Genomic DNA, 13,077 nt, shown 5'->3' with positions numbered 1-13,077 from the left:
TTCCCAAAGATGATGGCTGAAGTGTGCTTTTATGATGAGAGGGTATAGCTTTAGCAATCCAAAAAATAGGCTCGTGTAAAACCCTTGTTGTGCAGTCAGCCCACCCTTAATTTCCCCTTGCCTTTATTGGCTATTCTAATAATCTCTAAATGATGTTCTCTTTGAATTTTCTCTATATATTTTCACCATAATATTTACAAATTATTCCATAGCTATGAATACCAAACCTACTTCCAGAGCCTTGTACTTGGATCACTAAGAATTTTTGTTTTTCTGTCTGTGAAGTTCCCCAATTTCAAGATAAAAACTTTTGACTGAGTAGAGGAGGAATGGTCAAGTTTTCTGTGAAATGGTGGAGGTCCTCAGGTGGCTGTTTCTGAGCATTTTAGAATGCCTTTTGGCAAGCAGAGTTGGGTGTGCTTGTGAAAGTTGTAATTTGTAATGCTGTTGTTGGCAGGCATTCCCTAATAAAGAAGTAAAAGGGTGCTACTTGTTCCTCTCATTTGGATAGCTCAGCGCAATCGAGCAAAGGGTATTGAGCAAGTGATTACTGAATGAATGCAGACTTTGCCTTGAGTTTCCAGGAAGTTGTGGTGGTTTTTCTTTTTCTTTTTCTTTTTTTTTTCTTTTTTTTTCCTTTTTTAATAAGATGCATCTAATTCTTCCCTCATTGAAGTGAATGGAAATTTGATTGCATTTTAGGAGGCATATCACACTGCAGCTTGTTGAAGAAGGGTCAAACTATTTAATCTGCTGTGTTACTGCCTTGATATCATAAGAACAGGTTACACACTTATCAAGAAAAAAATGGATCATTCAGAGCTGGAGAGGAATTTAGAAAGCACTTTCAATGCAGCAAATAATCTTGATAAGCAGCAGAAATTGTACAGAATGTACAAAATGATATTCGGTTACCTGCGTACAAATGGGGAGTAATAGGCTCGGGAGCAAATCAGAGCAACATTGAGGAGGTGGCACCATGTACCAGAGTCAGAGTGAAAAATGGATGCGTGTGCTTGGGAGGCTGTATCGTTTTGGGTGTGTTGATGGGACTACTGAGAGACTCGGGTCAAGAAATAGGTTGAAGCTTGTTATAGATAGGGACAGAAAACAGCTGATTGGTACACTAAGGTAAAGACAGGAAGAAATTACATTAACTGGTAGTAAGAGAGATAAAAATTGTATATTAGAAAAATCATTATCTATCTAATAAAAATAGTGTGGCATTATAAGACTTGAAGGAAAGAGTCTGTAGAGATGTTCGTACGGGAAACTAGCTTAAGTGGAAAAAAAAGATTTGTTTTGAGGTTCTTTCAGTCTTATCCTTTAAGTATGCAGGGTCTGCATGTGCTAGAGAAGACTGATAAAGCCTTGTACTAACTTTTAAATAGTGGCAAACGTGGCAGAGAGAGTACAACGTCAATCAAGTGACTTGCTTATGAATAGAAGTGAAGTGTTGGGATAACTTGGGTGTGGATTAATGAAATGTGAAGCTTTTCATCTCTCAGCCACTAGTATCAATTTAAACTTAAGTCAACGTAAGATCTGTCTTAATTTACCTTCTAGTGGTAGGTATTCAGTATGATCAGATGGCATGTGATGGAGATTGATGCCAAAAAGCAGACATGCAAATATTCCCTGTCAAGATGCAAATAACTAAACCCGCTTCTGAATTCCATAATGGGATTTGTTCCTCCTGGTCTCTCGGGCGGCACGTTAACACCTTCACTGCCTTTGCACGCGCTGTCTGTCAGGGTGAACTTTGCCTTTTGATTTTTTACCATTTTCTCTTATTTTGTGTGTGGCTTTCAGAGAGAGGAAAAACTTTGGTTCAGAAGAAACCCACTATGTATCCAGAATGGAAATCAACTTTTGACGCCCACATTTATGAAGGACGTGTGATTCAGATTGTTCTCATGAAAGCAGCAGAAGAGCCATTATCTGAAGTGACTGTAGGTGTGTCAGTCCTGGCGGAGCGGTGCAAGAAAGGCAACGGCAAAGCAGAGTTCTGGGTAAGGGAAAAGCTTAATTTCTTAACCCTGCTCACCTGGTTATGCTTCTTTCAAACTGAACAGAGACCTTATGCCTATGAGTGTTCAATCTCTTTAGCGTGTGTGGCAGGAGTTTGTAAGACAATTAATTTAGCAATGTACAATCAAAGTTCAAGAAACTGCCAATAAAATCAATGGCTTTGGTATTTGAAATACTGATGTAAGTTGCACTGAGAGCCTATTTCAAAAAGCTTAACAGTCATTACAGCAATTAGCAAATGTTTCAATTGGATCTGGTCATTGTGATTCATCCAAAGGTGAAGAAAAGTGAAGCTGCTTCCAAGGCATTTCAGTTTAGAATTCCTATTTTACAAATTTATTTTTACTGAAAATTTTACTTGGGTTAATGCTGCTGCAATTGGCATTTTTTAATACCCAGTCTGTTTTAATTGTATCTTATCTGCCCACTAGGGCAGTGAGATTTATGGAGATATATCTATTTTAATTTTTTTTTTTTTTTTCCAAGTTGCATTCACCAATTTGTTATTAACCCAGTGGTACTTTGCTCTTTGCTAAAGTGAAGACTGAATCAGACTACTCTTTCATGCTTAATAGCTTCCTACATTGTAGGAAGGCAGCAGGTTAAGCATTAGTGGTTGCTCTCTGAGCCCAGGAACTGGCTTAAAAGGCATTTATTTTTGCTGTAGGGAGCTTTGTAATGATGCTGGTCTGTAGGACATTCCAAAGAAACCATGTGTAATAGTCTGGTAGGAAAACAAAATAAATTTTGATACTGCCGCTATTTTTCTGATGATAGGCAATGGTATTTGATATTTCTATGGTTTGTGCTGTCAATAAACATACACGGCATTGTATAGACTTTAAAAACTAAGTTCCTGTGCAAATTGAATTTATAAAAAGTAAAAATAGATGCTGACAAACTTATTTGCAGAAAAGGGAAAGGAACATGCAAAAACAATGTGAACTTGGACTGCAATGAACTTTTGGGTAGACATCAAAGCAATGCAGCATACTAGCAAAAACAATAGAATAAAAGCACCTGGTTCAGCTGCAGCAGTGAGATACAGAAGAGGACTGTAATCCAATAGTTACTGAATGTTACACTTTGATTCCCTAAAAAGAGCTGTATAAATTCCTGAGAGTTTGTCAGCCACATGCTTCACTGTTGATATCTTTCTTTCCACAGCTTGATCTACAACCTCAGGGAAAGGTGCTGATGGCTGTGCAGTATTTTTTAGAAGATGCAGGTAATGTCAAATTTGTTTTCAGTTGCTTTTCTAAAACATGGAATGTCGCTTACAAAAAAAACTTCTGTGGTGCTGGGTACAATTTTCTAATTCTGTTAATTTGTTTTGTAGTGTTTTTGTTTTGTGGAGTCAGGGGCTGCATTTTTTAATCTCTAAATGCCTTCATACTCTGTATTCCTGTTACATTCAGCCATTTTAGGGTTGTTAGTATGTCCGTCCTCATGTTTTGATGTAATAGATAAGTATAATAAGACCCTAAATAGGCATAAATAAGTTAATTTTCTTGTTCTGATTTATGTGGTAAACTTTTGTGGATCGGGGAAATAGGTCTGAGATTCAGTTGTACTATTTATTCATTGTGGAAACCAATTGTAGCAATGAGTGAATGGTTAAATGTTAAAATGCAAATCTAGTCAATGTTTTGCCATATCAGTTTAAAAAGCGAACAAGTTGTACGTGATAGAAAGTTACACGTGCTGTTTGGAAAAGAAACTATGAGGTAAGAGGAGATGGTTAATTATGAGAGGGAAAGCTTTAGGTACACTAACAAAAACAAATATTTTAGCAGAGATTTGTGTAATTTTCCTAAAGGAAATGATGTAAACCTCACAACTTGCTTAACCAGTGGTTAAAACTTTCCTATGCTAGAAATGACAAAACCATTATTTCTTGGGAATTAAATTGGTCTGACGTTTTAGCTGATCAGTCTTACATGGTTTTATACTGTATTTGTAAATCGTAAGTAGAAAGAGTAAGCAGCATGTTTAAAAGCATTGTTTGTGGGCTTTGGTGGTGGTGTTTTTTTGTTTTGTTTTTATTTTTTTTCCCATATGTATACAGTAGAACATAGTTCTACTCTCACAGAACAGCAAATCGTGGAGGTTTTTTGTACCATATGTGCAAAGCTGGAAAAGCTGCTAAAGATAGAATGTGATATGCAGTAAGTGACATTTCAGAGCTGACATTTTAGCTTTGCAATGGCAAAAAAAAAAAAAAAAAAGAAAGCCTATCTATATTCTCATTACTTTGGTCTCCTTTATGAAAAGCTAACTCTTTAAAGCTAAGTGTAGAGAATCTGAAGAGCCCATAAGTAAAAGTAAGTCTCCTAAAGCTTAGAAGCTCTCTGTTTATGTATGCACCAGTAGTATTCTGGCTTGTATTCAAGCTGTTATGAACCATGATGTTAGAAAACTTTCATCTTGGACTTCATCATGGATTTCCCATGCACGGCATTATGCGTGCACTGATACTATGAGGATTTCTCAGTTTAGTAAGACATACAGAAATCGACTTGTCCAGGAAGCTCAAAATGTTTCTCAACCGAAAGTGCACAAAAACAACTTCATTCTTTTTTTCAGTTGCTCATTTAATAAGTCTGAAGCTTATTTCCTTTTTCTCCATACAGATATAAAAAACAGTAGAGGCAGAATAAGTGAAAACCTTCTGTAATTTGCCATCAGATGCTAGGAAGAACAGCTAATTTGTGCTATAAGTACTAAAATAATTGTACTTAGTTATTTGTCAGAATAAATTTAAAATAGATACAATGCTCTTTAAAATGCTTGTCATTGCCTTTATTATTAGGGATCGCAGATGGCAGTGGATGAAGTGTAAATACTGAACAGATCTTTAAATCATCCAATCATACTTTAATTGGCGAGTTGAAATTCATGTGCTAATGTTCCTGTTCGATCTTCTACTTTGCAAGAACTTCCTATTTACCTTCCATTTTACAGGCAGTTACTGACCACTAACTTTTTCATAACCCAACCACTGAGGCAGTGGAGACTGCTTGTCAAGATACAGCTATACAACTACATTTTGTGAAGGAAAGTCGCTCAGTCTGACACTTGGAATGCTCACATCAAACATTAGTACACTGTAACACACTAACAATCCTCAAAATCACAGACTTCCCTTGTGTCACTATATCCTTGCTAAATTGGAAAACGTTGCAGTGATTTTGGTTCATCCTTGCACTGCTTTAAATGTTTTCTGTAGTTAGAGTAGCTGTTACCAGTACTAGAGCGGAGAAGTTTGTTAGTGCATTACAAGGATGTTTGTGTTAACTTCCATTCTTCACATTGCTAAAACCCTTAGTTAATAGTTGAAAGCTCAGAGATTGTTCACATTCCTTCCTATGTACATACCATTTGGTTTTCTCTCTGACATGCCTTTCCATGCAGAACTGGATGGCAGAGTGTCTAAAATGCTAAAAAAGGCTTGTTCTGAAAGTGGTATTTCAGTCGTTCCCTGGTGAAGGTATTGCTACCAGCAGAGCCTTTGAGTTACAGGTGGTAGCTTTCGTTTGAAAAACTCCAAGCACTTCACAGAAGTTACTAACTCTTTCTTTGGCTTGCTTTGCAGATGAAAGCTTTTGATTTCCAACCCTTCCTTCTAAGCAGAACACATTCTGCCACCTTTAGAGAAAACTGCTTTTCTTTGCTTCAATAGTAGGCAGCAGTGTTGAGAAGTAAGCATGTTACTGCTCCATTACCAGATTTACTGTTAGAGAATAATTTTCTTGGAATTAGCTGCTACTGAGGTCTGCTCCATGGTGGGCTACACTGAGCCATTTCATTTGTATGCTCCCTTTGCCTACTGGAGCCTGGTCGGCTACTTTAGAGGCACATATGAAAAGTTTTCCCAGTTTTTGATGCATTTTTCTTTCTAGACTCTGTAACACAGGGACTGCTGAGCTCCCTGACTTAGAGCTGTTGAACAATTTATTTTGTCTCCTGTCCTGTGGTCTGAAAATAAGTGCTGGAAATCAAAGCTTGTCTTCTGATGTGTGAAATATGAGAACAGGATGTTGACCCCCCACTTTCATTTCAGAATACTGTTTTCTTTTTGCCCCTCGTTCTCTTGCTGTAGCATTGAAAATAGCTTCTAATTCTGTAAGGCAGCTTTAGCTTTAATAGGTGGAAGTCGCAGTGCGTTTAATGCTTTGCTTGATCATTGTTTATTTAAATGTAGTTAATGACCTTACCGAGTAAGAAAACCCAGGATCACCGAGGTGGCTTACTGTACTACCGACTGTCTCTCTCTGTGTTAGCAGCCTCAGAGGTTTTGGAAATACGCTTTTTTTTGTCTTGCTTTTGAATTCAGAATCACTGTTTTCCTGGCTTCAGCTTCCTGGAGAAAGGGTTAGTGAATTCTTTCCTTCAAATGCTATCAGGTGGATCAGATTTGCATGGGAACATTATATACCTGAAGGATCCAACTTCTGGGAGAGGAATATGAACTGGAGAGCTGCAAATATTTTGAATGTGTTTTTCTTTGTGTCTGTTGTGATGAGTGATGGGCAAGTGTGAGATCTGAGAATTTTTCTGAGATATCTGAAAAATAATGGTGTAAGTAACGGATGCACAGATTCTCTGAGAGCACGGTCTGCATATCATATGGGTCTAGATTCAGATATAAAGCAGGTTTCTGTGTGGGTGAGGCATGTTAGGGAAGAGTTGTCATGTTATCAATAAGACATCATGAGGGCTAAAAAGCCAGAAGTGATCTCTCATAGATAGAAGTGGAGAAGTTGGTATGATTTGATCATTTAACTGAGAAAACACTATTTCTAAAACGTGGTAGATGTGATGGTTATTCAGTGGCACCTTGCATCTGCTTAATCTGCATCCAGAAGTGTGATTGCACAAATGTAATAAAAACATCTTCTGGCTTATTTTTTTCTTTTCAAGGAAATCAAACATTCAAAGATAAAGTAATTTGATAAACGCAAAGTTGGTGTGTATTTGGTTGGGAAGGTAGCTGATGTGTTGTGTAGAGCTGAGGAAACAATATAGTATCTGTGTTTATAAGAAATTTGACTTAGATGCAGTTTGTTTGTGTGTTTTTTTAAGGATGTTTTTTCTGTAACTTTGCAATTTAAAAAGTGGAAAAAAAAGAAAAGAGGTGTTTTCCAGTTTATTCGCTGTTTTACCACAAGAAATTAGATATGTCTCAGGTATCTGTGTATATATATCACAGACATATTGTCAGGTATCAGAACTGTTAACTAAAACACTTCAATTTAAAGCAAAAAATAAACAAAACAAAACAAAAAACTGTACAGCTGGGCACAGACTGTGCTCAAACTGTACTAGTGCAGCAACTCTGCAGATGGTGTAAGCACTACAGAGTGCACCCTGGACCCAGGATTTTCTTCTCCTGGATTGAAAGGCGAACCTTATTCAAATGCTGTTTTATTTTAGCTCTTTTCTGAAAGACCGCTGGCTTCATTCATGCCCACGACACAGTAGTTCGGTGTGGTGACGTGCACCTCAGCGCTTTGCTAAGCGCCGGTCAAAGCGGTGCAGGCCCGGCGCGTGTCCGTGGGTGTCCTGGTCTGCACGCCGAGGAGAGCCCAGCACACTTCTTAGCACAGCAGAAATGCCCCAACTCTTACTTGTTTTGTATGTGCCTTTGTAACGAGGGCAACAAAGGACTCGTAGCAGTGGTTTTGAGACCATGTGAAAACTTAGAGTGTTAGTTCCTGGGCTGGGAGAGGTAACGTGAAGTTTTGTGCCAGCTTTGAGAGCAATGGCTCGTGCAGCATCAGACTGTTGGTGTTGCTGCTTCGTGTCAGCAGCATAAAATCCCCAGGTATTGAGAATGGAGGAGATGGCTTAAAAAGAGAGAAATACACAGCAATACTAATGCCTTGTGTATAAGGTTGGGTTGTGAATATTGCACAACCCAAAATGATTTAGTGAAGCAAATTCGTGTCACAGAAACGTAGACTTTTGGGAAACTTGTACTTCTGTAAATGTTTTTCTGTACAGATCTATAAAGCAGTCCTTTCCTGGAGCAGGTTAAAGAGCAGTTCTCTTCTGAGGTAGTTCGTACCAGGAAGGTTTCCCTTGTGAGAAATAACCTTTTCTTTTTAATGATTGCTCTGTGAGATTAATATTTTTCTTGACCTGAAGGGCACGCTTAACTTTCAAACTAAGCCAAGTGCAAGGCGGTAGACCTGCAGAAAAAGACATTGAACAGAAATGTCGGAACGGTTTATAGTTTATGGTAAAGTTTCAGGCAAATCTCTTTCAACTCGATCAGCCATTTAGCTCAGGAAATGTTTTGCCCGGCCCTGTTTGAAGCAAAGTCCCAGTTCTCAGTTTCTGACAGTAGCACTGTTATCTTTTCTCTGTTCAACTTATAAACAAAACCACGAAACGAGCAAGTTAAAATGAAAAATGAACTCTGAAGATGGTAAATATTTTTCTATTCCTTCTTTTTAAAGCTCTAGTAGGCTTATTCTGGAGGTTGTTTTCTTTTGTCCTTGAACTTCAGAGGTTGAACTGAGACGACTTGACATCTCGCCTCGAGGTTTATTACAGTTCGGCTGAGTCCTAGCGCTGTTGTTTTAGGTAGCTCAGTAAATGCTTCCCAGACGACGCTTCGCATGTTATGTTACTGGCTGAAAGGACCGCAAAATAGCCTGAAGGGCTGGCGCTGCAGTGAAGTTGTGTGTACAGGGCTATGGTTACAGCACTTCTGGAGAACTGCAGCATTAGTTCACAGGCGTGCTTAATGGTTTCTTAATGAATATGCGGCCCAAAGGAGTGTCGGGTCGTTTTGTCAGATCAGCTGCAAGTTTTGAGGAGGATCCTTGAAATATGTGAACAGCGTGTCAGTGATAAATATTAACCATAGCTCTCAACAGAGGAAATAGATGATGTTTAATGGTGTGTGCTGGGTTCAAAATGATTAATTTTGGGTCCAGGCTGCAGCTGCTGCAGAGGTCACCAGGATTTTAGTTGCTGATTCAGCTGTTCTGTCTGAGACTGTTTCTGACTGTGTGCCGGCCCAGCACAAGCGTTTCGTCTGTGTGAGTCCTGGCTGGAGAGGAGCAAAGGCTGTGCCTCTGCGTTTCTTCCTCTCTCTTACCATCTACACCCTGCTGCTGGAAAATTCACTTCCTTGCAATTGTCAATTCTCTCTGTATCTCTAAAATAAAGCCTCTGTTCCCTAGCTGAGTCTGTTCTTGGCTGAACTTCTGAAAAATTTCTGGAGCAATGCACATTAAATGCTAACTTGCTAAACATACTCATAGCAGATAGAAATGAACTATGCTATCGTTTCAGAGCCATCTTGGGTTCAGATGCACATGACCTGCAGCTGCTGTCCAAACCTCTCAGTTTCTTCAGAAGCATACAAAAATGTTTTCAGCTATGCTTTGATATATTGGTTGGTTTTGGCAAAGGTATTTAATAACGCAGCTGCTTGTGAAGACTGTGTGTTCTCACATGCAGATTTTGAAATTTTGCTGTGCTCAAGGATTTTTCACAAAGTATGCTTAAGGAAGACATTTATTTTCCACGATTTTTTTCTTTGTACGAAGAAAGTAAGTGATGCAGCCCAGTTTAATAATTATCCTTTAGAAATGGATGTCAGTCTAATAGATTTCTACTAAGTTCAATATCAGTTTTCAAGATGGGATAGAAACACCATGTTTCCCATATGGTTTCTCATACCCTGATCGAAAGTGTTGTCTAGGAACTTTGCACGCAATATCAGCAATGCCAAATTGCTGTATTATCAACGTGAGGTGAAGCTTTATCCTGTTGACCTGGTGAATCCTGTTTGTTTCTCATTTAACACTTTGATTTCAGGCATTGGGAAGATTTTTGTCCCTAATCTGCTCCATCACAGGGTTATCTTAGAATACACGTGAAAAAGCAACACACCTTCCTCTGGTTTGTTGCTGTTGCTGATGGAATCCCCCTTCTGAAGACATCCTTGCCATGGAGCAGACAATATGAAGTTCTACCAGCTCTCGACATCATTTTCCTTGTGCACCCATTTCAGTGTGTGGTTTTCCTGAAGCATTTGAGGGAGAGTGGGTGAGGCCTGTGTATTTGCTCAGCAGGGTTTAACAAAAAGATAGTGCTGTTGGCAGACATCGACAAACTGAAGTGCAGCAGTTGATGGGAGTTTTTGCTGGGTGAACTCAGTAGCCTGTTTGAACAGCAGAAATGAATCCTGTTCCTGGAGGGGAAGTGGTGTACGTAGTGTCAGGGTGTCATCATGCACCTTGTGAACTTTTCAGGGAAAGACAGGGCGGAGTTTTCTTTGAACCAGATGGTCAGTTTCTCAGAAAAGAACATTAATACCTGGTGGTAAAAACCTCTATTGATCTTCCTTTGCAGTAAAATGCTCGGTCTTTCCTTAATCCCTGAACTGACTTTGCCCTCTCTTTTCTAAGATGTCAAATGCTGCTGCAGGCTGATGAATTAGCTCAGGAGACTCAAAATGGTATCGAATGATAGATTGTGCTCCAGGTTCGGTGGTCTGTTGGAATAGCAACAGTGGCAGCCAGCTGATAAAATGATGAAGAACAAGCTCAGCTAGCAACAAGAAAAACAGGGCTCCTGGGTAACTTTGCAGTAAATGCAGGCATTGTGGCTAATGTGACTTGGCAAAGGAATCTCTTTCTATGAATATAGAAAGCAACGTGCTGACTGATATTGATGCCAGGCAGCAATGCCATGGAGCAAATCTAAACCAATTGTGTTGGCAGTGGGAAAAATACTTCTAAGGCACTCTTCTTACTCCGTTGCCGTGGAAGCTTTCACCTTGCAAGCTCTGCAGCACCTCCAGCCTGGAACCATGTCCATGTTGTTCCAGGTTATGACCTGAAGCTGCTGACCAGAGCTGATGTGGTTACCAGTCTGTTTGCTCCCATTGTAGACTCAAGCTTTTACTTTTTTTTTCCCCCTGTCAGATGGGGATTAACCCTCATCAGCTCTTCTCTACCTGAAAGAAACGTGCCCTACAGTTAAATTACCAGTAATCCCAGTCTTGTTTGATGCACCTTTAAGTGATTATTTCCATTACAAACTCCTCCTGTTGTTTTCAAAATGTGTAAGTAAAACTACAGAGTCTTGAGTTGCAGCTGAAAGATTGTGATGAGAGACTCATTTGTGGAAGATAAACTCAGAAGCTTCCTTGGAAATCAGTGGAAATAACTAGAACCCATAGTGAAGGGCCTGTATGAGCCAGTTGGACGCAGATCCTTAAAAGTTCATGTGTTGTTGTATTTTTTTCCCTTGGGTAATATTACACTGCATGTAGTATAGCACTATATGCTACTGTATATCTCTAGCATATACTGCTGCTACTGGAGTATTTATAGGACTATATATTTATAATCCTATGGTGGCTGGCAGGGAGAGGAATGAGACTGGGATGTGTTGACAAACAACATCAAGACTTGTCATGAGTTAGCATAATGGGAATATCTAATTGAAAATTTCACTTATCCTCACTGTGTAATGATCTTGGAGGCCAGAAGAAACTCATCATTCTGTCAAAATGGAAGTCATGTGGCCCAGTGATGACTTAAGGTCAGGTTCAGGAGGGCATGCAGAGCATGAAGAGATTTTTACTGATGGAGAAGACCTCCTGCTTCCAATAAAACATTATGATTTATGCACAAGATAAATAAAGTAGCAAAGCTTATAAATTTTCAAGAAACATCTGTAGTTGTCATTTCTCTAGCAAGGCTGTACAACTTTTCCTGATTCCTCCTCTCAACTTGTTGTCTGAAGGCTTCCTCTGAACGAGCAGGAGACTGACAGTGCAAGGATGCATGGAATAGAGACATGAGCTGAAAACAGAAAAACAAACTGAAGGTTTTGGGGAAGCACGTGTTAGTCTTTGTCATAAGTTCAAGAGTTAAAAGTATGCCTTGTCTTCGTTCCTCCCCCTTAGATTGCAAACAGTCGATGAGGGAAGAAGAAGGAACAGTAACTATGAACAGGAGAGGAGCTATCAAGCAAGCGAAAATCCACTACATCAAAAATCATGAATTTATTGCTACCTTCTTTGGACAACCCACATTTTGCTCTGTCTGCAAAGACTTTGTATGGTAAGAAGGAAGTGTTAAGCTTCCCCCACCCTCAAAGGATTAGTAATTGTAAAATTCGCTTCAGGTGTATTGAAACAAAACATGACGTATAAATTCATCTGTGGTATGAAAGAGATGGAAACAATTTATTTACTATGAGTATTGTTATGCTTCAGAGCTATAGTCATCTCTTTCACATTAAAAAATAGATCTGAAAAAACTGGCAAAAATTCCATCAGCATCACAAGTGAAATTTGGCCTGTAACCAACAGCAGCTCTTTCACAAAAGAGTGAGATGGGTGGAACTGACAAAATAATGCTGACTTTGAGATATGAGGTAGCTGACAGCAGAGAAGAGGCCCATCAAGAGCAAGAAGCTGGGTCCCTTTCATAGGAAGGCTGTTTTTATAGTAAGTCAGATCAGGACTTCCCATGTAATTGAAACTTTGTCTTTTCGGGGTTTTCCTCCTAATGTGAGGGTCTTTCAAAACACTCTACCTTTTCTTATAAGCCTTGCCTTCCTAAGACAGAGGATTCTGAATACCAGAAATTAGATCAGTTTCTTAACTGGAACAAATATTCGTAGGCAAAGAATATATTTGTTGACATGGTAAAATAAAATAAAAACTTTAATTCTAGCAAGCTGATGTGACTTCCTATATCATTTGTTTTTCAGGGGGCTCAACAAGCAGGGATACAAATGTAGACGTAAGTTGATTTTTGCCTTTTTCTTGTATGACCTTCTACATTATTTTATAGATCTAGTATTCACTATTGAAAAATCTGTTAATGTGCGTGGCACAGTGCATGATCACCATGTCTGTTAGTAGATGTGAAACAAATTTTGCATGGTAACATAAGACTGTAAGTTGTGATTCCTACCTGAAATTTTAGTGTCAAGATTTAGACTCAGCTATTCTTCTCATGTGTGTGATGCGTTTGAAAAGTTACAGTCATATATGACAGCAGCTTT

At 39.0% G+C, this 13,077-nt stretch overlaps 1 protein-coding gene across 2 annotated transcripts in view; it reads left to right on the top strand.

The window, feature by feature from the left end:
• Positions 1-13,077, top strand: part of PRKCD (protein kinase C delta) — a 65,712-nt gene that overhangs the window by 39,273 nt on the left and 13,362 nt on the right. For both annotated transcript variants that reach the window (XM_082768333.1, XM_082768332.1), the window contains exons 3-6: positions 1,813-2,012; positions 3,199-3,259; positions 11,969-12,125; positions 12,781-12,812. In XM_082768333.1, coding sequence (XP_082624459.1) covers positions 1,813-2,012; positions 3,199-3,259; positions 11,969-12,125; positions 12,781-12,812 — 450 coding nt within the window. The remainder of the gene's footprint in view (positions 1-1,812; positions 2,013-3,198; positions 3,260-11,968; positions 12,126-12,780; positions 12,813-13,077) is intronic.

This window comes from Aythya marila (assembly GCF_965140915.1).
Source record: "Aythya marila genome assembly, chromosome: 10".
NCBI classification, from domain to species: Eukaryota; Metazoa; Chordata; class Aves; order Anseriformes; family Anatidae; genus Aythya; species Aythya marila.
Note: the sequence above shows the minus strand (reverse complement) of the source record. Positions and strands in the feature narration are given on the sequence as shown.